General features: G+C 38.4%; 2 protein-coding genes across 16 annotated transcripts in view; one reads left to right on the forward strand and one right to left on the reverse strand.

Moving 5' to 3' along the window:
• Positions 1–22433, reverse strand: part of LOC117584232 (nesprin-1) — a 112730-nt gene extending 90297 nt beyond the window's left edge. For 3 of the 15 annotated variants that reach the window (XM_034273024.1, XM_034273023.1, XM_034273022.1), the window contains exons 1-3: positions 21467–22433; positions 4674–4735; positions 169–441 (exon numbers count right to left, since the gene is read on the reverse strand). In XM_034273024.1, coding sequence (XP_034128915.1) covers positions 169–441; positions 4674–4735; positions 21467–22271 — 1140 coding nt within the window. In that variant the 5' untranslated portion in view covers positions 22272–22433. Of the gene's footprint in view, positions 1–168; positions 442–4673; positions 4736–13299; positions 15442–21466 lie in introns of those variants that run through there. The other 12 variants (XM_034273020.1, XM_034273018.1, XM_034273021.1 and 9 more) reach the window with 10 other exon arrangements.
• A 3367-nt stretch (positions 22434–25800) lies between these two features.
• LOC117584778 (NADH dehydrogenase [ubiquinone] iron-sulfur protein 6, mitochondrial) lies at positions 25801–26461 on the forward strand. The gene is made up of 3 exons (XM_034273882.1): positions 25801–25986; positions 26064–26240; positions 26298–26461. Exons 1-3 carry the CDS (start codon positions 25855–25857, stop codon positions 26367–26369), a joined length of 381 nt encoding a protein of 126 aa, XP_034129773.1. The 5' UTR covers positions 25801–25854; the 3' UTR covers positions 26370–26461.
• The last annotated feature ends 396 nt before the right edge of the window (positions 26462–26857 follow it).

A 26857-nucleotide genomic window follows, 5' to 3' on the forward strand; every position in this document is an offset into this window, starting at 1 on the left:
GTGTACATTTCTCTACTGGTGCTGGTAGCCTCGTGAGAATGGTGTACATACAACTAGCAAAAACCAATTTTTGTTCCTCAATTTTGTGATAAAAACCGGTGCATTTTTTGTGGGTTTTTATAGTGGGAAATGGAGTATGTAATATTTAGATAGATATGATATAGTTACCTGGAAGTACAATATGATTGTCCATATCAAACCCAACACAACTGGTGGTCTCCCATCCACCAGATCTGCGGGATTAATATTGACCAATTTGATACGTTTGCTGGCCAAAAACTGCAGCGCCGTATTGGCATTGCTAAGGAAATGTGGTCGTCTCAGTACACGGCCCTTCTCCACGGGCAAACGTTCACCGGACAGTACTTCGAGCAATGCAATTAATTTTGTGCCATCGCGTAAATCATTGATTAAATCATCAATACGAAGCGGTGGAACACGCTGCAAAGAAAAGAGAAGAGTTTAAGAGGTGAGAACGATTAACATTTTAATATATTTCTTACTATTATTCATGATTTTTTCTTCCCCTTTCAGCTACTTTCCACAGCATATAAACATATAACTTCACCTTTAAAGATGTTCTGTTTATTCCATTTAATGAGCACCTCAAACACTTTCAAGTGCCCTCTAGTGTAGTTTTTAATAGCATTTTGATGTGCACTATGGCACTTTGAACGCGATATGCACTCATATTCATGGCTCAATCAACAAACTTAATGGTCCGCAGGTCGGCAGCATTTTATGGTTTTTCTTTTTGGGCAATTTAAGCTGCTTTCAGGCTGCTTTACCATAATTTCATTGCTTTGGCTCTTCAATCAAATGCAATGTCCGCACATCACAGGCAATCATTAAATCAATTAAAATAGTTAAAGTCGCTTTGCTTTTTTTGGCTTGGCGATAATTTGCGACAAATTGGCCAAAGACACGAGTCGGCAGTTGGCTTGAATTTTCACCGCAGAATAAAGATTACAATTTCTGCAAGTTAATGGCACATTGCGGGGCGCCCGCAACGGAAGTGCCGTCAGAAAACGGAGCAAAACAAACGAAGGCAAAGTGGTGGAACGGAATGGTTGGAAACTACTTTTGTAATTGAGTGTAGCATTTAATTGAGCTTTTTCTTTCTCTGTGGCCAAATAGTTTGGGCAACAAAAGTTTTCACCCAAACAATGACAACGACAAGGGAGTTCGTTCTTGGGTGAAGTTTTCATTTCGCTCTGCGGGAAAAGTTTCTCAATTTTTTGTGTGAATTCTACTCCAAAAGGCAGACATTGCGAAATCAATTGCAATGTTTCCGTTTCCTGCTCAACCGAAGCACACGCCTCTTTTCCATTTCCCCTCCTTTTTTTTTGTTGCTAGAATTTATGATGTCAAACTGTTTTTATCTATTTTTTTATCGTACCCTTCCGCTCAAGCGCCTAATACCCTCTGGACATGAAATCAAAATGGGTCTTACGGGGTTAATCAAAAAATGTATGCGACTTGGTCATAATTCTTAAAGATAATAATTACCGCCAGCTTAGGTAAAAAGTAGTTAAGTTCCTTAAGTCTGTTTTATGTGCTAAAGATATTTCCGCAGTTTAAAAACCATAGGCTGGAGTATGGATGGAGTAACTACGAGTAAGTTCTGTTTGTTTCTCATCTTGTAATGTTTTTCTTTGTAATTTTAAATGTGTTTATGAAAAAGATGTTACAGGGTATAATAAATTACTTGTTAAGATAATTACATGCTAGATAAAAACATGAAATGGAAAAGATTTACCGCACAATGTGGCAATGAATATATTAAGATTTATATTTTATTAATAGTTTCTTTATTTCTCATTATTTTTTACTGAAACGTATCCCATATGAGTCATTTATTGTATAAACTATAACTTGAAAATGCTTTGGATGTTCTTAAAAGCCTTATAAAAGCGTTTTACAAAGAAATTTCAGACACATTTTGAACTATTCAAACACTGAAACTGCCTCTAATTGTGTTTCATTAAGTCTGCACTTCGAATCCATAAAATCTGTAAATATAACTAACCATTCTCTCTTAGTGCGACCTTCTCTCTTGTCACTTGTCATAAGCTCAATTAAATTTTACAACCTGACAAATGTTTCTTCTCCCGTCGCTGACTGTAGCCCACTTTCACAGACAAAACGAAATCCTTTCTAATTTAAGCAGCAATATTGTGTGTGGATCCTTTCACTTTAGTTTGATTGCAATTTGCTGCAAAATTCACATGGAAATGGGACGAGTGGCGGTGTCGGCAGCACCCACTATTATGTCCACAGCTCGTGTCGAGGCGTTGCCATCAATTATGTCATAAAAATGTGAAAAATGACAAGGGGCCCGCTCGAAAATTGAGCATACAAAACAGACCATGACGTCGCTGTGGTGTGTGTTCATTTAGATGTTCAATTAGCTAATCAATTTTAATCAAATTCTATGAAAGCAAGAGTTCAGAGAGGTTTTTTTCGGTCGTCACAGACCTGGAACCACTGGAACTTGTTCACCTTGAACTGGGCTGAGTATTTGGGAAGTGTTATTGTCTATTCAAACTTTGGAAACGCAGGAAAGTGTATTTTTAAGATACACAAAGCTGGAAAGCATTTACTTGCTGAAATCTCAATCTCAGAAACCATTTCTCCAAGTGTAAATGCAAATTGACAGCCTCAGAGCAAAAGTTCAATAGGCAAAAATACAAATTAAATAAATTACTTTTTATTTGCAATTTGTTTTTTGTTTTTTGTGAGTTATTTATGACTTGAAAATTTAAACGAAATGAAAATAAAATGTGTGTTAACCAATTGTTGTGCAATAGCAAAAAGGCAGAGTGAGAAACATCAACAAATTGCCGTTGTCATGATGCATATTATAAGCGTAAGTGACTCATTTGCATGTTGCATAAGTACTCGTACGAGTACTCGTACTCGTAGATGTCGATGTTGTAGTCGATTTGCATTCTCGACTCCTTTGGGTGGGATTGAAATATGACTTCAATCAGGGGCAACCCACGCATACGTATTCGCAGAGGCCGGCCCAGTGCCTGTGTGTGTGTGTTTGCTCCTTTTATGAGTAGAGTTTGCAGTTGCAGTTGGAGTTGCAGCAAGCTTGACTTAGCCCCCGAGTTCGAGAACTGGTTTTTGCCAACCATATTGGAATAATTGCCGGCCGGCCGGCAACAGCTTTTGTCGTACCTACATATGTATGTGTGTATAAGAAATTGCCGGTTCATGTCTGTAGATTGCCGTTGGTATTAAAAGATAACACATTAGACACACAAACGCCACATGGCACTCACTCATGCTCTTGCCTTTTACTCTGACACGACTCCCCACACTCTTCTGTGACTCGCGACTTGCAGCATTAAATCCACTATCTGGGCTTCGGGTTTTGGGGTAAAAGTAAGTCAGTAGGCGGTCGCGTGGGCTTTGCTCATGCTGGGGTTAATGGCAATTGCAATCTGTGGCCCGAAACGGAACTATCTCCGTACGACATATTAATGCAACTCTCTTGTTGCGTCCACGACTTGACTTTACTTTAAGCCATGTCTCAAAAACAGCAGACAATTTCTGCCATTCTCTCTCTCCCCTTTTTTTTTACTCTCTGTTGATGTGGTTTCTTTTCATAGACACAAATGCGTCTTGTGTGGAATTTCTTGCATTGCACCATGGGCGAAGTCCCCGATTTTTTGCATATATTATTTTTATGTATATTTAATTTGAAGAAGTTTTAGTATGAAAAAAACCATTACGGATATTTTTGATACAATTATTTTATCATTTAACTGCCAAATTTTCGGGCAAGAGAAAACATTATGCATACATATTAAATCCTTAAAATCACAAAATAGACGTGAACAATAGAGATTTGCCCATGGTGCATTGGTTCTTGGCTTCGGTGCGTGTTTGAAAGTTATTCTTGGAAGACTTCGAACCGAAGAATAGCACAGAAGAGTGCTGTGTACCGTGCATGGTTTGAATATGTTTAAGACATGATAAATGTTTGCCACAACACGAAGAGGTATGCACATACTCGTACGCGTATGCTAATGAAATAAGTATGTACATATCACATATTCGCAAGGAGAGTAGCAAGCTCATAGAAGAAGTAAGAAGAAACTCTTTTAAGCACTCGTGGCCATCTGCGTCTGAAAGAAAATATCTAGACATGCATATGACATATCCAACTTATCTGTACATGAAAAGATCACACAAACACCCCAATAAAAACTAATATTAACACAGAAATATTACACTTTTCACGGATTCTCTGAACAATAAGCAACCCAAAATGACGACCTTCAATGTCAAGCTTTTTCATATCATTTCAATCAAAATTATATGAACAATCATTTCTGTGCTTATTATTTCCATCATAATTATGAGTGAAAATATTTGTGAAATAAATGCTTAAATATGCTTATCACGCTTGAAATCCGTTTTTGCATTAGCTAATGGGCGACAATGACACGCCCTTTAACCTATTTTTTGGACTACGGGTTTAGTTGTATTTGGATTTGGCCAGAAACCAAAAACCTCTCACGTTTCACGTTTATCTAAATAATCAATATGCAAATTTCAATGCCACCAAATGTAGACAAAATTCATTTGCACACTCAAGACGTTTGAAGAAAATCGATGGGCATACGGATTGATAGATAGATACTAGATACTCGACTCACCTTCAATAGGTATGAATTAATCCAATTAGTGAATGTCTTCTTCTGCACACGTTCTTGCTCCTCTGCAAAGGTAAGAAAATGAAAAGGAAAAACATTAGAAAATGAGATAAAGTACTGCCGCTCTGCATTTGCAATTAAAAGGCAACAGCGGCGAAAAATGAAAACAAGATATCGAGACCTAAAGACACCCGATAAGATGCATTTCCTAGTAGGTACACGGTACAAGGTACTTGTAGCCGTTTTTGTTTATTTTTTGCTTGCGCTTGGCTTGTCGCTAATGTTTGCATTAATTCAATTATCAGTTAAGTCGTACGAATAAAAGGAAATTAACACGATGACATCATGTTTTGTTTTTGGTGAGATTTTTATCGCCAAACTTTTTATTGTGGCTTTCTCAGCTTTAAAAGTTTGTTGTATGTTTGACTTGCATTTCAGAAACTGCGTCAAGGAGTAAAACACTATCAAGATATAGATACAAATTCGTGTAGATTGGATAATAAATATATCTAGATTTTTCTGCATCTATATCACACATGTACATATGTACCTTCATCGATAGCTCAAACCTAGTAAGATTTTTACTGGAACAACCGGACTGGGAGAGCTATTCTGGCAGCAAAGATTTCCTTAAAAATGAATCATTCATATGACTAATTTCTCAACACATCAAATCTAAGAAATCCATAAGCCATTAGCCACAAAATATTTATAAATTTCCAAATAGTATCGTTGACCTTTTGCCTACGTCAAAGAACAGACCAACAAATTTTAAACAGAAATCCCACCCGACTGGCCAAAGCAAATATTTACTCCCCATATTTCAGACATTTTTTTGTGTGGTTTAATTACCTCAATTTAATTTTCAGAGCCGAAAAATTGCAATAATAAACAAAACGCTAAAAAACCTGAACATTTTTGTAAACAATTAACCAACGAAACACATACAACCAGAAGAGCCATCGCATCCACATTTGGGGCGGGGAAAAGTGCAGCTAAAATGGAATGGCAGCCAGCAGCTGTCCATAAGCCCCTTTTTGTCTCAAAAAAAACAAAGACATGGTCCATGGGTGCGTGGTCTATTGGATTGGCTCCCCTGGCAATTGTCCAAACAAATGCCAACGAAAAATACTACGATACAAAAATAGATTTCCTCATAATAAATAACAAATTTATGGAAAACTTCTACAGTCAGACACGAAGAATGCTGGGAATAAAAATTATTATATAAAATAAATCGAAATTGCCGAACTCTAAAGCCAATTATCACAACAATTTACAAAGTAAGAACACAAATTGTAATAATTAATTTGAGACACAAATCATTTTGAAATTATATGTACTTTTTGTCTCTTTTCCAACGTTTATTTTCTAGAATTTTAAATTTCATTCATTTAATTCGGTAGTGACGCAATTTTCTCAGGCTGACAAAAGATTATTTAAATAGAAATTAGTTCAAGGTTGCCAACAATTTGCAATAGCAACTGAAAGTCGCTCAAAAAAATACTCGTATTTATGTATTGCACATAAATATACATACATATGTGCTAGTATTTCTAATTTGAAATAAATATTTCTTAGATATTTTGCAATTTATTCATTAAAATGAACTTGAGACAAGGTTCTAAATACAAATCAAAACTTGTGTGATTTTGGCTGCGACAGTTTAAAAGTTCCCTAATGGCGTGTAAACATTTGATGTAGCATAAGATCTATAATAAATTAGTGAAGGAATTTTTCAATGTGACATTCTCAAGGGGGAATAATTCTCAAAAAGAACATTGAAAATGTTTTATAACTTGGAAAAACGTTCGATCCGCCTTTATTGAAAACGATCATTTAAATGATGCCTTCATAGGCACGTACTACAGATTCCCCCAATAATATCCACAACTGAACTATTTTTTTCTAATCCCCAAAGATTACTTGACCCGTATTTATCATCAAATTTTGTATTTTATTATGTACATATTAAAGTTTCTACATAACTGCAGTCTACTATAAATGTTGTGCCTTCCGACCTTTCAAAAAACAATATCTGAGGATTTTAAGCTTCAAAAAAGCTATTGACATCGCGATCCCTTTGGGAATATAGAACCACAGACAGAGTCAACGGTATCAGAGCGGAGTGCACAGAAAAACTTTTGTTTAAAATTAGACTTGAACCAGTAGAAAATACCTTTTTTAATCTATAGAATGTCCAAGTAGATTCCACTCTTTATCTTTGCAATAATCATCACATGTTTGTTTCTATTTTTGTCTGATAAAAATTGTTGAACAGCGAAAAATAATAACACAAAAGTACAAATGATTTATGACCTACTAAATATGAACTAATCAACGGCGTACATTTATTTATTTTTGGCCAGAAAGCAAGACTCAAAATGTTATGGAAAAACTAGTTTTTATTTTAAAAATTTAATTTATTCAGTGTATGCCAAATGCGGTAGATATTTTTGTGGCACCTTAATTTATGCCAGAAGCATGGTCAGAAGAGGAGTTTTTTTTTAACCAAATATTTCCGGTTTTACTCTAAACGAGTCTGAGAAGAAGAGGAGGAACTACACTTTTGGCCAAAACAACTTAATTGTTTGGGAATACGATTACCCGTATCAGGTCATTGGACAAACAAGGAGAGATATTGTGTTGTTTCTAATCAAGTAAAAGTGAATTCATTAAAGAAGTGGTCCCTCTCTCAAAGAAGAGGTACACATTTTTCTGGAGACTTAATTCTTGGCACGTGCAAAGAAATTGTTAAACATCAGCAACATCTATAGCTAAAAAGTATCGCTCAGTTTCAATTACAGTTCGAACTGGTTTAAACTTAATTTTATGCCACATAATTCTGGTTAAAACCAAATAAAAAACGTTTCAGGGAAAATCAATTTTTTGCAATAAAAGCTCTTTGTTTGCTATTTCCATTACCATTTAAATACATTTTTGTATTTATTCAATGCCATTCTCAATTTCCACAAACGAAATTCCCACGGCTGAGTAAAAGTAAAAGCCTATCGAAAAGTCTACGAAGCAAACTTTCGGGAGCGTGCTGTTCCATGTTAAGGTCCACCAAACCTTTAACAATAGGGCCAAAAACCAGGCCAAAGAGTAACGATTAAACGTTCAAGTTGAATGACTTTTGGCTTTACAGGCTTTTATTTCAATTTCCATTTCAATAATGATGTATGAAATGATCACTAGATCCCCAAAAACATAACAACAAAAGAATACAAAGAATACCAAAAGCTGGGGATAAATTGTTTTCTTCTCTTGTCGGTGCTTCTTATGAATGGAGGGGTTCTGTCTGCCAGTCAGTCAGTCAGTCACTGAGTTAATGATGATGATTATACTGATGGGTCGACTGATTATTATTTATGCTCATTTTGGTATTTTTTCTGTTTAATGAGCGTATCTAAAAGTACAAGGTAGTTCCTTAAAAAATCATTGAAAAATTATGAATGAATGCAACTTATTATATTATAGAAAAAGTTAAAGAAAAAAGAAAGAAAGAAAACTACTACTGCAAAAGGGCAGATCTGTTCGGTCAGTCGCCCATTCGTCTGGGGTTTGGCCTAGTTACAGACGGAAAACAACACCGCAAATAGAAATGAAGCTGAAAACCCGAATAAAATGAAGTATTCCAATGGTAAAAATAGTTTATTTACTTTCACGCATAGCTAATTGTTTGGGTTTCCCTCACAACACGAAAAAAAAACACACACACAAAAAAATACAAGAAAATGTTCTTTTACATTTGCATAAACAAAAGCCAATCGAATCGATGCGATACGAGGAGAGGGGAGCGTTGTGTTCTGTGCTGTGCTCTCTGCGTATTCGTTGTTCGAAATGTTTGACTGAAGAACCGATATAAAGCATATGTTTTTGGGGCAAAAGCAACGGAAATGCGTTGAATTCCAAGGGGGAATCGAGGCGCAATTGGCAGGGGATTTCCGTAATACAAATATTCATGTTTATTTGCTTGAAATTTAGAGTTTTTAGAGTACGTTTTGTAAATACCCCCCATTTACATTACCCCAGTTGTTAACATTCAAAATTGTACAATTCCAAATCTACAAGCAATAAATATAAATATTTTAAAGAAGTTAATGCTGATAAATATTTAAAAATGTTACAGAATATTTATACTATGAAAAATTATCATATAGGAAATGCCTTTGCCTATCTCACAAGCTAAGAAAATAATATTAATAACCACCAACAAAAAATTAAGTAACTTTATCTAAACTAAAGCTGTCTCCGACATTTAAAGATTTTATTCCAAAGTTCAGTTCTAGATAGAGATATAATTCAACAGGAAGGTGAAACCAAAGTTGTTGACCTTGTGTGTAAGATATGAGCTAAAGGTTACAGTCAGCCACTAAAAGCACAAGTTAAAAATTCCAAAGAATATTTCACAGAATGCAAAAATTTTTTATATTTTTGTAATATTAAAACTTAGTTTTAATCCACAGAACCCACTGAAAGCCACTGAGGTGTGTCATGAGGATGCACTTGTTGTTTGGCACCCTCATTCGACGGTCCATATTTGTATAATATAATAAGACAAAACTGTGCATAAATAATCTTTTTGGTTGGGGAGGCAATATGTTGTTGACAGCGTCTGTGGTATTACTTAACTTAACGCTTGAGTGCCTTTAACAGGTTGTGTCTGTGTGCCTCACCCATCTCCCGTTGAACATGTCATAAATTGTTTTCTTTCGCAGCTACTTGAAAATATTGGAAGCAAATATGATATGTATAGCGTATTTTATATACAAATGTACATGTGTACTCATGGATAGACAAGCTATTTTATCATGCTAGAGACGATTAAGGTATATGATAAGTATCTCATATACATACATATACCAAAATCTAGAGGCGTTTATTTGTTTATTTTTGTCATTTATACCATTCAAGTTAAACCAAACAGATAAGGCAAGAAAATAAATGATGGATCACCTAAAAAAAAAGCACACAATATGTGGGGTATACTTTAAAAAGAAATCAATTTTATTTGCTTTACAAAGCAGCAAAGTGGGAAGAATAAAAATCTATCAAAGAAGCGCTACCACAAAAACTTCAAACGATTCTTCTGCCCACAATCGTAGCTGTAAAATAATGATGGAAGTAGGAGGGAAGCGGATATTTGAAAATTTCTATGCCACATGCCACTAACATCTGTGAGAATTCGCTGCAAAAATATCTACAGCATAAGAACTGCTAATGATCAATCAGTTATCTGCAAGCAGAAGATTTAATGCTGTACGAACATGTGGAAAAGGATAGGCCAGAATCTGCTTGCAAGAAAGAACTAGAAGACCTGTGGTCGAATTAAATATACTAAGAAAAAATTGCTACAAGATGTGTAGGAGGACTTCAAGTCCGCTCTACTTATACAGACAGAAGATGAACTGCCACAAATGGCAAACAAAAATTTGCTACTGAAAGTTATAGATAATGAGGACCAGAACACCCACATCAGAGCATAATTTATATGGGTTAATAGCATACTTTTGTATCTGAAGAAAAGATTTTGCAGTGTCACTACATACTTTGATTTTCTGTACATTTTTTTAGTTATTAAATTACAAAACTCATCTCTGATTTCAATGACACCTTTGTGGGGCGCCATCTACTGGCTGACCACATTTTAGGCATCAATTAAATGCCGCTAAACTAAAACATTGAACAATAAATAATATAGAGACTGACAGATGGACAGACGCCGACAATAACAGCAGCAACAATGACAGCTAGCAAGAGCGCTAGCTGCTTCAATAAATAATTCAACGATGATCTCAGTTGTACGGCTGCCGCTCATTGTTCTGGGATTGTTCCGTTCCGTTGATATTGTGTGTGTGTGAGATTACACTCTGACACACAGGCGGACAGACGGATACGACACATAGATCACATCAGATAACGTTAGATGGAGTTTTTTGTAGTTGTTTTTTTTTCTCAAATACGAATAGTGTAGAATCTCAGAAACTAGAACTCAAACAATATAAAAATGTTCAGAAATGAGAGCCGGCCCCACTAAAGATAAAACTACAAATTTCAACATATTACAAAAATTGCTACAACATTTTCACAGTCCCAGGAACAAAGTGCTTACAAGTTTCGAAATTCTACAGTACAATCTACTTTTGAATTGAATTAAAATACGAATAATCCAGCAGACATTTTTCTTAGAAAAAGAGACAGGTTTAATTTCTCGTTACCGTTTTCCTTTTGTCTTAAATTATATTGTTAATTTTCATTGAATGTCCCTTTCTCTCTCCCTTGCTCTGTCTTTCTCTCCCTCTTGACGAGCCACATAAATCATATTTATGGTAACATTTGTTTGGTTTTGAATTGTGGCTTTGATGAACCTTCAAAATGTAGATGCGAGCGTTTACCGCAAGCAATCGATATTATAAATATTCGAAAGAGTCGACAGGTTTTATTTGTTGTGTTTTTGCACACCCATTAAAATGACATTAAGTATATAATTGTTTGGAAAGTGGGACAGAAGCCCCGTGTATAGCGAAACAAAGTCAAAAACTAACCCAATCAATAGTTCAATATACTAGATACAAATGGGGGACGGGACGACTCTGCTCAGCCATCAATTAGTGAACGCTTGACGTACATTTATACATTTTATTAGAAATTTATAAAGTGATGTGTGCTGGGTGGTTTGTGTATGTCAAGAGCATTTCACGATACTCAAACACTGGGTGAGAGCACACATTTAGGGCACCTTTCGTTGCTTTCTCAAACAAATAAATATCGCCAAGTCGAGAACTTCTTTTCGGGCAACACGCCACATCAAAATGTTTGACAGGAACTTCCTTTCCAGCGAACTTACCTTTCTTGGCAAAAATAAAATACTAAAACTGTCACAATAAAAATTGTCACATAAAAATGTCTAGCGATTTACAATATTATCGAGTTGTGCTATAGAATACCGTACAAAAAACAAGGCAGAGTAAGCATATTTTTTGTAACTTTTCCATTAAAAACGCAAAAGTTATCTTGAACTTGAAATCTTCACCAGCCAGTCACCTGTACGTTTTAATCTACAAAACTTTTGGAAAGTCCCAAATAAAGTGCAGAACATGAAATATCCATAAAAGCGGAGACTTCACCATGATAATCATTTATGTATATACTATTTAATAGATAATGCATGCAGACAAGTGAATGTCAGGGCGTATCTATAGATACAAGTGATACATAAAGATAGATAGATGGCTATGTACATTATCGTCAAGTGCAGCCAAAAAGTGCGATTGTATTTATATAGAAAGATAGCAAAAAAGAGAAAGACGAGAAAGGGGGACAGACAGCCAACCTGCCTGCCTTCTTGCCTGCCTCTGCCCGACACTTAATTGGTTGTTGTGCTTAACATAATAACAGCCGAGTAGAGGAGGTCACATAATAGACCCACCTTAGTCGGTTTGTCTCCCCTCAGTATATCTTTTGGGGGGTAGTTTGATGGGCCGAGTGTGCTTCGAGTGCTATTTTGGCTGCCAATAAATTTTGTTGGTGGGCAAGAAAGAGGTAAGGTAACGCTGCTTGCCAACAGTCGAATACATAACAAACGCACTGTGTGTGTGTGTGCGCGAGAGTGCGAGAGTCGACTATATAAATAATACTCAAATACTCGTATAACTCGCTAAGTAGAAGTTCAGGGCACGGCGCAACAATCGACCGACCAACAAACCGACTGACTTATAACAAAATAAGCAAAACAGCAGCAGACGAACGTCTAAACAAGTTGGAAGTTTGAATTGTGCCGACGACAAATGTCGTCAAGCGGCCTGCGGCAAGGCAGTGGATGGGATGGATGGGATGATGTCATTTTGGCAGTTTATTTTATCGATTGTTTGTCTGTAATAATTAATTAAGTCTACATCTCTCTCTACCTCTCTCTCTCTCTCTGTGTAACCACAAAGTACCGCCGATCTGACCTTGACATTCTATTGCTCTTGGCATCTGGCTATAACTTACAACGGTCTCGAATGGCTACATCGATTCCCAGGAACGTCTTGGGAGATAGTGTCTGATTATTGCAGTTTTTAGTTATCTCAAAATACTATCTTTAACACCTGTTCCATTAGTCAAACATTTGGCAGCACATTATTAAAATTATATTGATAAGCAAACGAACGTCATTCGCCACGATAAGGATAACAGAAACTGTTTCAAATCTGTTTATAATTCTCAAAATTGATTAAGTCATTTTTTTCCATTAAATTAATACTTGTACATAAATAAAAGCAAATAAATAATATTAAATAAATCTAGCAAGAAATTTGCACTAAAAACTTAAGAAGTTTCGTTAAAAAATTAATTGGAAAAGAGGACAAGTTGTATTTGGTATGGGAACCAAAAGGAATAGCTCCCATATTGATTTTCAAATATGGACATTAAAACTAGTTGAGATATGGCAGAATTTGGGTAGGGAAAGACCTAAAAAATAGCATAAATAAGGGTAAGACGGCTTCTCAGTCTTATTCACAGAGATTAACGTTGGTTCAAAAAAGACACTTTGAGGCATAGAATAATGTTTATAAATTAACCCAAAACCAAGAATGCAACAAAAGACCTAATTTTCTATCCGTTCTTCTGTCTTAAAGTTTACCTCGTTTCTCCTTGATATGACTGTCGTACTGGGAATTGCTGCGTGCGAAATTGATCGACGCCATTGTGGATTGGAATTCCTGGTATTCGTTTTCGTTGCTGCTGCTGCCACGGCTGCCACTTTGCTGTACTTGAGTCTGATAATCCTGTCGCAGACTCTTGCTGAAAGTGCCAATGCCGCTGAGGGCGTGGGCGTGGGCGTGGGCGTGGGCGTGAGCTGCTGTCGTGCTGGGCGTTGATGGGGTCACAGAGCGTGAGGGTGTGGACACAATCACAATGCTGCTGGCCGGTCTGCCTTCGGTATCGGAATCGTTATCGATAATATCGCCGGCGTTCGATACGTTATCGCGACTTAGACTTATTTGCGAGGCCGTAAACGAGATATTCCCAGCGGACGGGGACGGCGAATCGTCGATTAATTTGCGCGAAGTGGACGTGTATGTGGATGAGGAGGAGGTCGAGGATTTCGATTTCGATTTCGTGGTGCTGCTACCGGTAGTGGTTATCGTTTTGTGGCTTACAATTTTCCGTTGCTCTTCCGCTGAAGAACCACGCAATTGGCACGTTCCAGCTGGACTGATTGGTTCCTGCGGTTGCTCCTTCGTGCCAATCGGCGTGGATGTTAGTAGCATTGTCTTTTTCTTTGTTCCTCCAGTTTCGAGGGAAAGTTCCCTGGGACGTTGCTGTTGCTGCTGCTGCTGCTGTTGCTGTTGCAGTTGTTGTGGCGGTGCTACGTTGCCACCCACCTGGACAGTTGTTTGTTGGTATAAACGCCTGCGGGGGTTGCTGCTACCAACGGTAATGTCAATGTTGCCCGTTGCCATGGCCACGTCTTGGTGCCGACGATTCACGGCACTTGAATCTGTTTCGTCGTTTAGTTCGGTTCCAGCTCCCAGTTCGGTTTCATTCTCCAGCTTAATAAGTATCCTTCTACCGCCGGCGGTCAAGTCAACGCTACGCGGTGGCGTCACACTGGACCTCTCACTGCCGGAGTAACTGGAATGCGAGCGCGACCACGAGGGTGAGTCACGCGGAGAAACATATCCCTCGCCATGGCGATAGATTTTCTCCTCGGCATAGCCCCCATCGCTTGTCATCGACGAGGTAATGATGGTCCTTACCCCATCGGCAGCGGGCACCTCTCTCACCATTCGTTCGCCTTCGAGAAAGCGTTCCAGTTCCACCTTCCTTGTGTGTCGTCGCGTGTTGGTCGTACGCAGCGTCACATTAAAGGGCGATAGCTGCTCCTCCACATTCCCATGATCGGCACCGGGGCTCATCCGACTGGTGGTTCTCAAGGTCACATTAAACGGGCTGGCCGTCTGCTCGCTGGTCACCTCCACGCGACGTGGCAGCGACGACGGCGGTGGCGGTGGCGGTGTTGTGTGCCGCAGTTGAACCTGCTGGAAGGCAAGCTTGGCTGCCTCCGCCTCGGCCATGCCGCGTTGTCGCTCCAAACGCAAGCGTCGCTCAATCTCGTGCACATCAATGTCAAAGGGATTCTCCGGGTCATCATCCTGGTTCGAGTCTTGTCGTAGTTCTTCGGAGCTCACCTCAGCGGTGCGTTTGCCGCTGGCAGCAGTGCCATCCGACCAGATCTTTTCATATTGTGCCACCTTCTGGCGCAAACGTTGCTGGTTTGGGTTCGAGCTGCTGCTGGCAGAATATTCCTCTTCTAGATTACTGCTGGATGTTGTCAAGGATGTGGTAATGGTTTTCATGTACGTTCGCGTCACTGTGGATGTCTCCAGCTGTTCCTGCTCCTCAATATTCTCCCTTGAGGAGGATTTATGCTCATGCGCACGACGACGCCGAACAGCTGGAATTGGAGGCGCGTCAGCAGCTCCACCTCCTCCGGCATCTATGGTTGGATCCTTGCCTGGATCTGTGCTATCAGCCATGATAGCATTGATTTCGTTAAACTCCTTTCGTTATGGCAAATTCTCATTTGGACAAGCCCTTTTTTCCTTCGTTCCTTCTGGTTGCCGACTGGTGCCTGGTTCTGGCTGTGCGTTCAAAATGCCAAAATTGATTTTTCTCACGCAACACGCACACTCATTTCGGGCATGGATTTTCACAGGAAGATTTTTCCCCTTTAAACCAACCCCCGGCGTTTGGCCTTCGGTTTTCCTTCACCTCCTCCTAGCACGCAATTTAAATTTAATTTGTTTAAAAGCAAATAATAAGCCACTTCTTTTATTATTTAATCACGTCAGACTTTTGCTTTTTAGGCCGTAAAACCTCACACACAATTCACACACAGAGACGCTCGCTCCCTTTTGCGTTGTTTTGGTAAGAACAAATTCTCACACATAAGATTCAAATTAGTTGTTTCTTTTTTCAGCAAATTCACGACTCCACTTCACTCTTTTGATTTGACTCCGCGTATTCGAGTATATGCACTCTGTTGTAGATGGCTCACATTATATTATGGGCCCACGCTTTTTCGCTTCCAAAAGCCCCAATCCAATCCGTTGGGGTAGAAAGCCGGTTCGATACTAACTGAATCGTCGTATCGCCGTCGTCGTTCAACATGCTACGCCTTGTCCGGGGAGCAGTCTCAGGCAGCAGCCCAGTGGCATATAGTAATCGTAGTAAAGCTCATGTTTCAACCAGTCTCTCTCTCTCTCTCTCTCTCTCTCTCTCTCTCTCTCTCTGTCTCTGCCTCTTGCTCTCCTTGTGGCAATGTATTGGTATTTGTCTGCTTCTTTTTTTTAAGCGTGAGAGACATTGAGAGCCACGGGCTTAAAAGAGCCAACTGAGCGAGAGTAAGAGAGTGCCTTATTTACGCACTTTGGAATATGTTGCTGTTGTTGTCTACCCCACACTCCCAGTCCATGTACAGCTGCACGTACACTCAAGCTCTCTGCCTCTCCAAAAAATTAAAGCAAGCGGCCGTGTTATTATTTTGAGGTCAGGGGCGCAGTAGCCGGCTTTTGAGAAGGGAAGATAGGAGACTATGGCTGCACTTTTATAATTATAATTGTGAATATTTTCTCAAATTATAGAGGATTTGTTTAAGGAGTGTGTAGGGACTACATACAACAATTTTGACTAGAAATTAATCCTTAGCCCCTTAATTAATCGCAATGAACCCAAAAAGTGTTAATCCAGTTTAAGTTCCAGTGTTAATTAAACCAAATAAGTGGCTAAAGTTTCCTATCCTCAAAAAACAGTTCTTTTTTGCTTATGTATGAGCCTCCGTCAAAAGTTCACTTAAATCAAAAAAGCTCTATTTATAGAGTGTCAGTAAAATGATAAGCGAAGCCAAAGCTTAACATTTTGCACTCTCTTCCTCTCTCTCGACGGGCTTTCGCCCTCTTCCGCCTCTCTTTCTCTACCACTCTCTCGCTCTGTCAGTCTAATACACTTACGCTCTTGCTCTTCTGCATGAATGGGTGGCATTTTCAAGTTCTTACAGCCTTGCCTTTTCGTCTGTTATTGTAATTCCCTTACACCTTTTGCTGCATGACATCATGAAGCGTGAGAAAATAGCAATTACCTGCCTGTTAAAGGGGTTGTTTCGTATTATTTTGTATTATCCCCCGTGTGCTCGTTAAACGTTTACAAACGTTGGCAATGTAATATGCATGCTCAGAAATATGTCGTTTCCTCTGCGTATCGAAATGTAGGTCGGTCAGCGCATGGCAAAGCTCAACTTACACCAGCAAACAATTCATGAAAGTCATTCATAAAAATAGAAGCTGGAAAACCAAAAAACAAAAAAGGCTTTTCTCTGTAGCTTACACAATACAGCTGAGTTTGGCTTTTGTTTATTATTTACAACGGCGTAGAGCAGAAAAGAAAGAAACCGAAGTTTAAGATACCCTTTCAGCTCCGTGATACGGCATGTCCCTGCTCCCAGCTGCTCTTACTGCTGGGAGACGCACAAGCGCAAAGTGCAAAAGAGAAGCCCGATACATCTAAACAAAATCATAATACCCTCTGCAAGGGTAATATTCCCAACAAAACCAAAAAAACCAGTTTTTATATTTTTAAATCCGCACCAGACCAGACTCATGACGTCACGCTTTGGTGATTGCATTGCATTTGATATACATAATATCTCATACCTCGATGATGTTTGTTGTCAAGTAAGAAGTTGACCTTCAAATCTGGAGTTGCATTAGTTGTTGCACTTCAAATGGCCTATGGCAATTGGCAATTTCCAATTGCAACGCAATTTAATTTGTTATGCACAGACAATTTATAATTATGCATAAAACGCAGAGAGAGGTCGACTTATTTAAATTATTTTGAAAGCAATCAAACGAAAAATGTTAACTCAATCATAAACAGTAAGCGGATCTACAAAGGGAAAAACATTACAGTCGGTCCAAGACCGGACACCAATTCTGTTAAAATAAGTAACAGCTGAAGTAAAAGAGTGAATTATTCCTCTGCTTATTCATCCGCTTAATATTAGTCCATAGCCTAGCTTTAATTACATTTTTCAATGCTTAATTGTGTACTTATGACCATAACTATGGAACCACACACTCAAGCAACACTTGAAATTTAATGTAAAATTTAAATATGTAAAGAACAACAACAAGTTGAAAAGTAAACAATAGTGGGACTACAGCAGCTGGCACCCCAAAAACAGCAGCCAGAGCAACAGCCCCGGCAAGTGGCGCCTTCGTGAGAGGATTCACATGTTCAAGGGAATTTTATAGCATCATATTATTTACAATCTGATGATGCTGTGTGTGTGTGTGCGAGCCACTGAGCGGGTTGTAAAATGCTGTTGTTAAGTGGCAGGCACTTGAAAAGGCCAAAGAGGTTGCGGTGCTCGTAAGTAATTTTCTGGTAACTTAGATAGGAGAGAGCACAAATTATAATTAGATATACGAATTTGGAGCGGTGATTCAGATGAATTTTAGTAAGCAGGAACGGAAACAAAAGGCAAAATTTTGGATAAAAAATATCTTATTAGGATTACAGTAAAGGATCAACATTCTTCCACTAAAGCAAATGAGTTTGCCTTGTTGCAAAAAATTGTGAAAATCTTTATGATTTTTATGCAAACGTAAGCTTCATATAAATACATATACTCTGCCGATCCAGTATCATATATGTTTTGTGTATACATTTGCCTAATTTTAGAAAATATATTTTTATCCATCTCCAGCACTCAAATACATAGACTTTTGGCAAACATTTTTTCGCATAAACAAAGATTTCCGCTCTCGAACGGGCACTTTCGGCACAATATTTCCTTTGTCCCGAGATAGATTTAATGCTGTTTCTATTTATTTCACACCTAACCATAAAGTTTCTTAGTTTAGTGGCAAAGGCAAATGAATCTCGTACTTTCAGATTCTTCAAATATTGACTTCCAAGGCAGCGGCCAGTTCTCTAAACACATACAATAATAGTTGCAAAATACATGCACACATATGTAGATACATCGACCAATGAAGCAACCTCAAGAGTCAATTAAAGAGATGTGAATGCCTTTTAAAAGTGGCCAACCGAATTTATTTGCACAGAAATTAAGCTTTGTAAACGATTGAAAACTATTAGCCTTAAATATTTATACACTCAAGCGAACGAAGAAGATGAAAAGCAATTAAAACCCAAAAACTCTGGGCAAACTGTCAACAATTTTGTGATTTGTTTGAATTGTGGCATTTGCATATGTCTAGATATCATCATCATCATCCGTGCCATGCCTCATACATATCCATGATATTCCTACGTGCGAAAAATTTTAAAATTAGTTTCAAGAATTCCCTATTTATAGGAATCTATAATACACCTTTATATATATATGGGCTATCTTCACATCTCATACATATGTTTCAACAAAACGTTTTTTGTAGGATATACATATATGTATGGAAATTTGCAACAAAATTGAATAAATTATTAAACATTCTGATCAAATATACGATTTAAAATATATTTTCCTGACAGAATGTCTTCTTTATTAAGAAATTATCGCAACTAAAACATGACGGGCGATTACAGAATCTATCAGAAAAATATTGGCCTAAGCTAAGATGCTTTTTTGAATGGTAGCTAAATGGAGTGTAAATTGAGGGTATGCTTGGACAATAAATAAAATAAATATTCTATGATACAATTTATCATAATTTGTACTCGGCATTCGCAGTGCCCATATCCACAAAAATATATAAATTCAAGAGACAATTTTACGGTCTTTCACAGCATAGATAGAACGGATATGCCTGCAGATTTATGGACCCAAAGTTCCCAAAGACGTCAACGTCAAAAAATACATTAATAAAGTTAAACTGTAGTTATAATTGAAAGCTCACTTAGCAGTCAATGAAATCAACTCAAAGCAACCTCCAAATATACTAGAAATTCTGACATCATTCATTTGGAAAATCTTTTCTACGTCCAATCAATCATTTTTACTGCCAGACAAATACATTTTGATTTTTTAGATTTTAAAAAAACATTGTATCTACACATATTTAAAAAATAAACATGATAAATCTCCTTAATTCCTGAGTTTGTAAGATGCAAAGCACCAGAAAAAAATTCGAATAAACTCTATTTTTAATCACCATTTTCCGTGACAAGACAAGTTCGAGTGGACCAATCTCAAAAAAAAATAAAATAACTAAATGATAAATGCAGCTAAATTTGAAAATAAACCAGAAAGCAGGGCGAGAAAATTATACCAAAATAGCAGCATAGCCAGAACCAGAGCCAGCCAGCCAGCCAGGGAGTGGACCGAGGCGTCCCTTGAGATATTTCATACCAAACAAGTATCTAAAAATAAGTTAGCCCAAAAGTGAAACCGAGAAACGCGATGCAGCAGCAGCAGCAGCAGCAGCAGCAGCAAATAAAAGTTGGGTCTGTGGGGGAAAACTTTCGAGACAAGACAATGGGATAGAGAGAAACAGGGCAAATGCAATTTATAAATAACAAAATGAAGCCATTTCCACTGTGACATCAGCACCGGACCAGGCCTCAAACCAGAGCAGAGCAGAACAGTACAGAGTACAGAGTACAGAGTACAGATATCATCACCATCATCAGATGGAACATGAAAAAGCAATCACACTCACTGCCTTGTGCTTTTGTGCATAAACAACTTTTCTGAATAATCCCTCAAACCAATTCACGCTGCGTTCAATATATAAAATGATCTCATTCTGTGCATAAAGTACACCCAACAAAAGGTTTTGGGGCTGACGGAAGGAAGCCTCAACAACAAAAGTGTGTATCACACGGTGCTTAATTAATTAGAATAGACTTGTGCCAACAATTGCAGCTGAAAAGGAAATTCGAGTTCTATAACTAACTATTGTTCTTCATAGAATGAATTGAGCACAAAACAAACGATTTTCGTTTAGACATGAAATGGAATTTGTCTTGGTTTAATTATAAAACTCTAATTTGATTGCATTGCTTGGGCATGACACAGAAAATGCATGCAAAAATATGTAAATGCATATATTTCTAGAAACAAAATGTAATAATTGAATAAACAAATATTTTCTTGGTTCAGCCTCATAGCTAAAAAATATGAAATAACAAAAATTATCTCATCTCAAGCACTTGCAAATTGCTGAAGAGCACAAAATAAATATGTGTGAGTACATATAGAAGAATATATTATGTATAAACTATAACAATTCATCGATTCATTTGGCATTCGATGTGCTGTGGCCCCCGTCGTATTGGCGATTGCAATTTGCACGATTGCCAAAAAACCAAAAATGTATATTCCGTTTCCATTTTGGCCACAACATTATGTCATTATCTTACGGGCAGAATGCGGTGATCAAACGAAAATAGCCAATAGAGGAGAGCCTCTACCAAGCGGCCAAGTGAAAGGTGAGAGAGGGCCCAAATATCTAGGCCATAGTCTACTTTCGAGCGATGATGTCAGGTTGGATGTGTGAACGGTTGAATGGTTCCCAAGATAATGATGCTGCTGATGGCGGCGGCGTAGGGGAATGTGTCTGGGTCAAGTTCGTTTGACATTTACATTCAGCTTCCCCTCCTATGCAAAGTTCAATGCTTTGCCAAGAGGAAAATCAAATATTTTACACGATTTTTGTCTGCTAAATGCAGCCGCCCGATTGCCAGAAAGCTGTCCCAAGAAACAAACATTTCTCGAATGACTCATCTCTGCTAGGAAAAAATAAAAAGCCACTGAGAGAAATTAGGAGTGAGAAACTTACCTTGCAGCTGCAATATCGTCATCTGATATTCGGCTAGCTTCTCGTCGATATAGTCCTGCGATTGATTCGCTATTATCTCGGCTGTCGATGGACCAAACTCCTCTTCGTCATCATAAATCACATAGGATTTAGGTTGCGGAGGCTCCAGCGGCACGCCAATAAAATCGATCTGATCCTGAGCCAGTCCGCGTCCGTGTTGTCTCGGTTGTGGGGGTATCACTGGCGGTCCCTGTCCCAGTCCCTGCTGATGGAGTTGCTGCAGATATTGGGGTGGGGGCGCCTGCTGTTGGTAGTGCGATTGATGGGATTGATGGGAAAGCGGTGTCTGTCGATTGCTGTAGGTAAAGTCCGAGCTCGGCGTCTGGCACACAATCGGCGATGGTGTGGGCGACAGCTGGAACGAGCTGGTCGGATGCTGCTGCTGCGATCCATAAGAGTTCTGGTGCTGCAGCGGTGCCGGTCGAAAGGGACGTGGTGCCGGCGATGCTCCACCCGATCCACCATAGTAGCCACTCGGCGGTGGCTGATAGGGAGCCGGTGATTGGTTATTTCCCGGCCACTGGGGCCTCGGATGGGGCATATTGGTGCTGCCACGCTGTCCGCGCACCTGACTCAGTGGCGCTGGTGACATGGCATGGCCAAAGGGTCGCGGGCCGGCAATAATCGGCGGTGGACTCGGCGCCGTTGTCCACGGCGAGGGCGGACGATACAGAAAGGATGAGGGCGATGGTGAGGCGGGATTGTGGGCACGAGGATTCCAGCCACGTGGCCCATTGCCATACGGCGGCGGTTGCTGCCCGGACATCTCTACACCCCGCAAACGTTTTCAGACGATTCTGGATTTTATGGTTTCCTGATTTGTTTTTTTTGGTATTTTATTTCGTAAATTTTCTTTTGTGGTTTTGGGCTTATTATTTCACAAAGACTTTTGGCACAAGGTTGGGTTTTGGTTTTAATTGAACATATTACACTGCGGAAAGAATGTTTTTAAAGCTGATTAGAATTATTGATTTAAACGGGTTTTTGTTTTGTATATTGTTGTTTAAGTTATTATGCATTTTCCATTTGTTTTTAAATATATTTTGAGTGTGAAAGGTTTCGGGATTTTGCCTTCCCTTTTTTCGTGGTGTTTTATTATCCGTTTGGACGATCAAAACTATTATTCATACGTGTAAGCGGTGCTTTAAATGTTTATAATTTTGAAATTATTTTGTTTAAGATTTTTTTTAATTTGGTAAATATTTTCTTATGGAAACTCGTGTATCTATAAAAATATAAGCTTATAAAATTCTTAGAACTTTTCTGATTCAAATTTGTGCTTTTAAAAAATGTGAAAATCTTATTTTTATGCATAATTAATTTAATATTGTTTTGATGATTGTGATGAAATAAAGACAAACAACTATTTCCCTTTGATTTTCAGAGTTTAGACAGAATTTTTTAATATTTAAAGCACGTTTTTTTGTTGAAGAACCATTAATCAATCCAGGAATCTTTTTGAATTTACTTGCGAACTTTACAACTAATAACATTCATCAAAAATTGCTTAAATACGGTAAAATTCTGCTCGAAATATTTGCAAAAACGAAAAACTGTGGAAAATCATTAATCATCATTTGTTCATTAGCTAAACAATCACCTGAGTGTCCAACCCAATTATGTCAAGTGGGACAAAATACATATACGTAAACATAAGAATACGAAACATAAATAAATCATGACCTATTCTTCAAAATGTGGTTTTGGGACTAATTTCACCAGATCTACACACGTACATTATGTACTATGTATATTCCTACAGTTTCCAACGGAAGTGGTCTCAATATTTATACAATCTTTAAAAATGGCGCTGACGTTGGCGCTGCTTTTAAGTTTCCAAAGTGCCTAGCCTCTTGGCTCGAAGCACATTCATTCCTTACAGTTGTCACATATATGTACATATTTGTGGAAATATATTTTAGTGGCAGATAATTTACAATGCATGAAATTTAACATTGTGCCAGATATTGACCAACAAAAAAAAGAGACATATCTATAGCTATAGCTATGGCAGCGAATGAAAGAGAAAGCGTTTAGATTAGCTGCTGTCACAATTGCTTGAAGGCCTTCCCCCCAAAAGTCTGTCTATGGGGATGATATATGTGCATTTACTTGAGTGTGTGTGTGTGTGAACAATTTGTTGAGCCAATTAATATTCATTGATAATACATGGTTTCTGCACACACATTTTACTTTAGTTGAATTTTGTATTTCAAGTGATTGGAATTGAGGAAAAACGTTTGATTTAATGAGAAATGGTCCTGGATACAGTGAAACATTCGCAAAAATATAACATAAAATAGTATTAAATAACTCAAATAAACCCTTGCAACATAAGAGGATGATTTTCAACTGGTTTCATATAGCCCATTGCCACTGTAACAATTTCATCAGACAATAATGATATTTTCAAAATAATTTTGCACAGTTTTGACCGCCTATACATATGTATAATTCCGTCATCTGCTTTCAATATATCGTTTCCTTTATGGATTTTCCAGAAACAAAAATTGCACAGTGTAGGCGTTGATCAGTCGGCGGGCGGGCGTACCACTACCAATGCCACTTAAATAGCACACGTCCCTCATCACACCAGCAGCAAAACGAAGAAAAACCATAGGAAAACTCATGCAGACTTTTCACTTTTGCGGGGTGACGGTGACGGCGGGCAGTGGCGGCGGCGGCGGCGGCGGTTGCTCTACGAATTTTTCAAAAATAGAAATGAACTCAGTTCGTTAAACTTTTGCTCGAAAAATCATGCCGAGAAGATGCTGCCACCATCACCGTTCCCGAGAGTGCAGCACGCGGTGCCTTCCACTTTATTCTTGCGGGGTCCCCACTTTTAATTGCCATCCGCTTTATGGTGTTTTTCTTTTCTCCTTTAATATCGCATCGTAATGGTTATAAGTAGTTTTCCCATTATAGTATATGGTGGGCATCACGGCACAAATTCTTAAAACATTTTCCCCGAACCGGAAAAACGTGGGGAGGAACACGTTTTTCCTTTCACTTCAAACACACGAACATTCTCGATTATGTAATCCATGGAAAATTAAGCATTAAACTTATGTTTCTCTAGAATTTCTATGGATTTCGAATCACTCGATTGATCCATGAAGCACTTTGATGGAACACACCATAAATTTGATTCGATTTCGCGAACAATTCCAATTAAATTTCTATATATTTCGCATATGTGTGGGTAGTATATATAGTCGTGTATATATGTATGCAGGTAAGAAGACTTTTTCTATGTAGAACTTTTTTGATATTGCAGAGGAAGAACCGAGAACAACACTCGACGAGCACGAAACACTAACTGAAACGATTCCCCCAGTGCCAGGAGACAGGGCCGCCGTGGCTGATCTTGGGGAAAATTTTCGAAAATTTTGGGGGAAAACAGCAGACACAGAGATCGGCAACTGCGCACGACGCGGTGTCTGTCTGTGCTCTCTCTCTCTCTCTCCCTCTTGTAGAATTTTCAGCCGGCAAATCTTTTGGGGAGCGACATTCGTTGCTTTCCTCCATTTCTGTTTATATTCCCACATTCTAAACAGAAGGTCTGTGTGGGGAAAGCTTGCGATAAAGTAGCGGCACAAGGAGAATCTTCACAAATGGCGGCCCGTACACACATACACATATTCCGTACAGGCGTCGTATAGAATCAGCCAAAATTACGCTAAAACATGCATTTAAACTGCAACAGAATGCAGTCTTACGTTTGAAACAATACTTACACGCGCCTACTCTTCTTTTTGCGCATGTTTTATTCGTTTTCCATTACAAAAACCCACAATTAACGACATTCAAAATATATGCGCGAAAGCATTAGCACCAGTGTGACCGCGGATTTTTCAACAAAATATGCCGTCCTAGTCTCCGAAATATACCGAAATATTTCTTCTGATTTCAAAATGTACCGTAAAGATTGCGATGAAAATCATTTTCCTCAATATTGATATTCGATTAAATAATAAACGCTGGGAAGACCTGAAACTACAATTTTATCAGATATATTAATTACTTTTATACACGATTGACGAAGCTGGAGGGATTCTGACAATCTCTAAGAGTCAATATGCCGGAACTATAAAGGAATATACAACTCATGCAGAAAGTCTGTCAAAACTTAGTTCAGGGAATTCAGGGAAACTAAATTCAATGTTAAAGATATATTAAAGAAAGCAGCAGTTGTCTTACCTAGATAAATAGAGAGGGCTTAAGTGGGTTAATTGTTCATCGGTATATTTATGGAATATTTTGAAAATGAAAAGGTATGTTTTGGTATATTTCTGAGGGTCAGTCACATTAATAAATTGTCTGAACAAATTTTTTGAAAAACCAAAATAATGGCCAGCAAGCAATTGGTAAACAATTTGGCTAAAGTTGGACGCTGTGGCCAGAACTGGCTGACTCCGTTGACCGCCGTGCGCAATAACAGCTCCCGCAGCGACATCGACAAAGTCACACACACGGGCCAAGTGAGTACAAATGTTGTTGCCGTCCTGCGATTACGCAAACGTTTTAGTTTTTATATCCAAAAATTCTGTTCGATTAGGTCTTCGACAAGGATGACTACCGCAATGTGCGTTTCGTGAATGCCAAGCGTTATGTGAACGAGAACTGGGGCATCAAAATGATTGACGAAATACCACCAATCGAAAGCACCGAGCGTGTGGTCTTCTGTGATGGCGGCGATGGCCCCCTGGGACATCCCAAAGTGTACATCAATCTGGTGAGATACTGTGACATAAATGTGCTTATCTGGGTTAATGTCGAATCTTTGTTATAGGACGCACCCGGCAGTCACACTTGCGGCTATTGCGGCCTGCGTTTTGTGAAGAAGGATGACCATCATCACTAGAGAACTACCATCAAGAGAGGCCTGTCTGACTTTGTTTGCCTGCTTTAGTTTAAATTGTAAACTGAATAAAATTATACCATCAAATGGCTAAAGCTGTGCTACTGGAAGGGGAAACTTAATAGATATATTTTAGAAAACATTCTGTACGAGTCAAGGCAACATTTTTACTCCCTAAAAGTATCTAAAATGTGGAACAAAGTTAATTTCATGTTCAATCCCATATTTCAGTGTTTGCTAGTTGTCAGTACCTTTGCCCCTTTGTCTTAGAAAGGCTTTCCAGTCTTATTTTCTTTATGGCACCAAGTTTTCCCTTTTATTATATGGCCATACTCTGGCTGTTTGTCTGTCTTCATTCAAAAGACCCGATCGAAAACCCAAAACTAAATCCACAATTATATTGCACAACACTTTATTTTGCATGTTTGTTGAATGAATTTCTAATGCATGGTATGTATTATAGCTATTTGAAAGATTAGATTTAGTTAAAT

Source organism: Drosophila guanche, unplaced genomic scaffold, assembly GCF_900245975.1.
Source record: "Drosophila guanche unplaced genomic scaffold, DGUA_6, whole genome shotgun sequence".
Lineage (NCBI taxonomy): Eukaryota > Metazoa > Arthropoda > Insecta > Diptera > Drosophilidae > Drosophila > Drosophila guanche.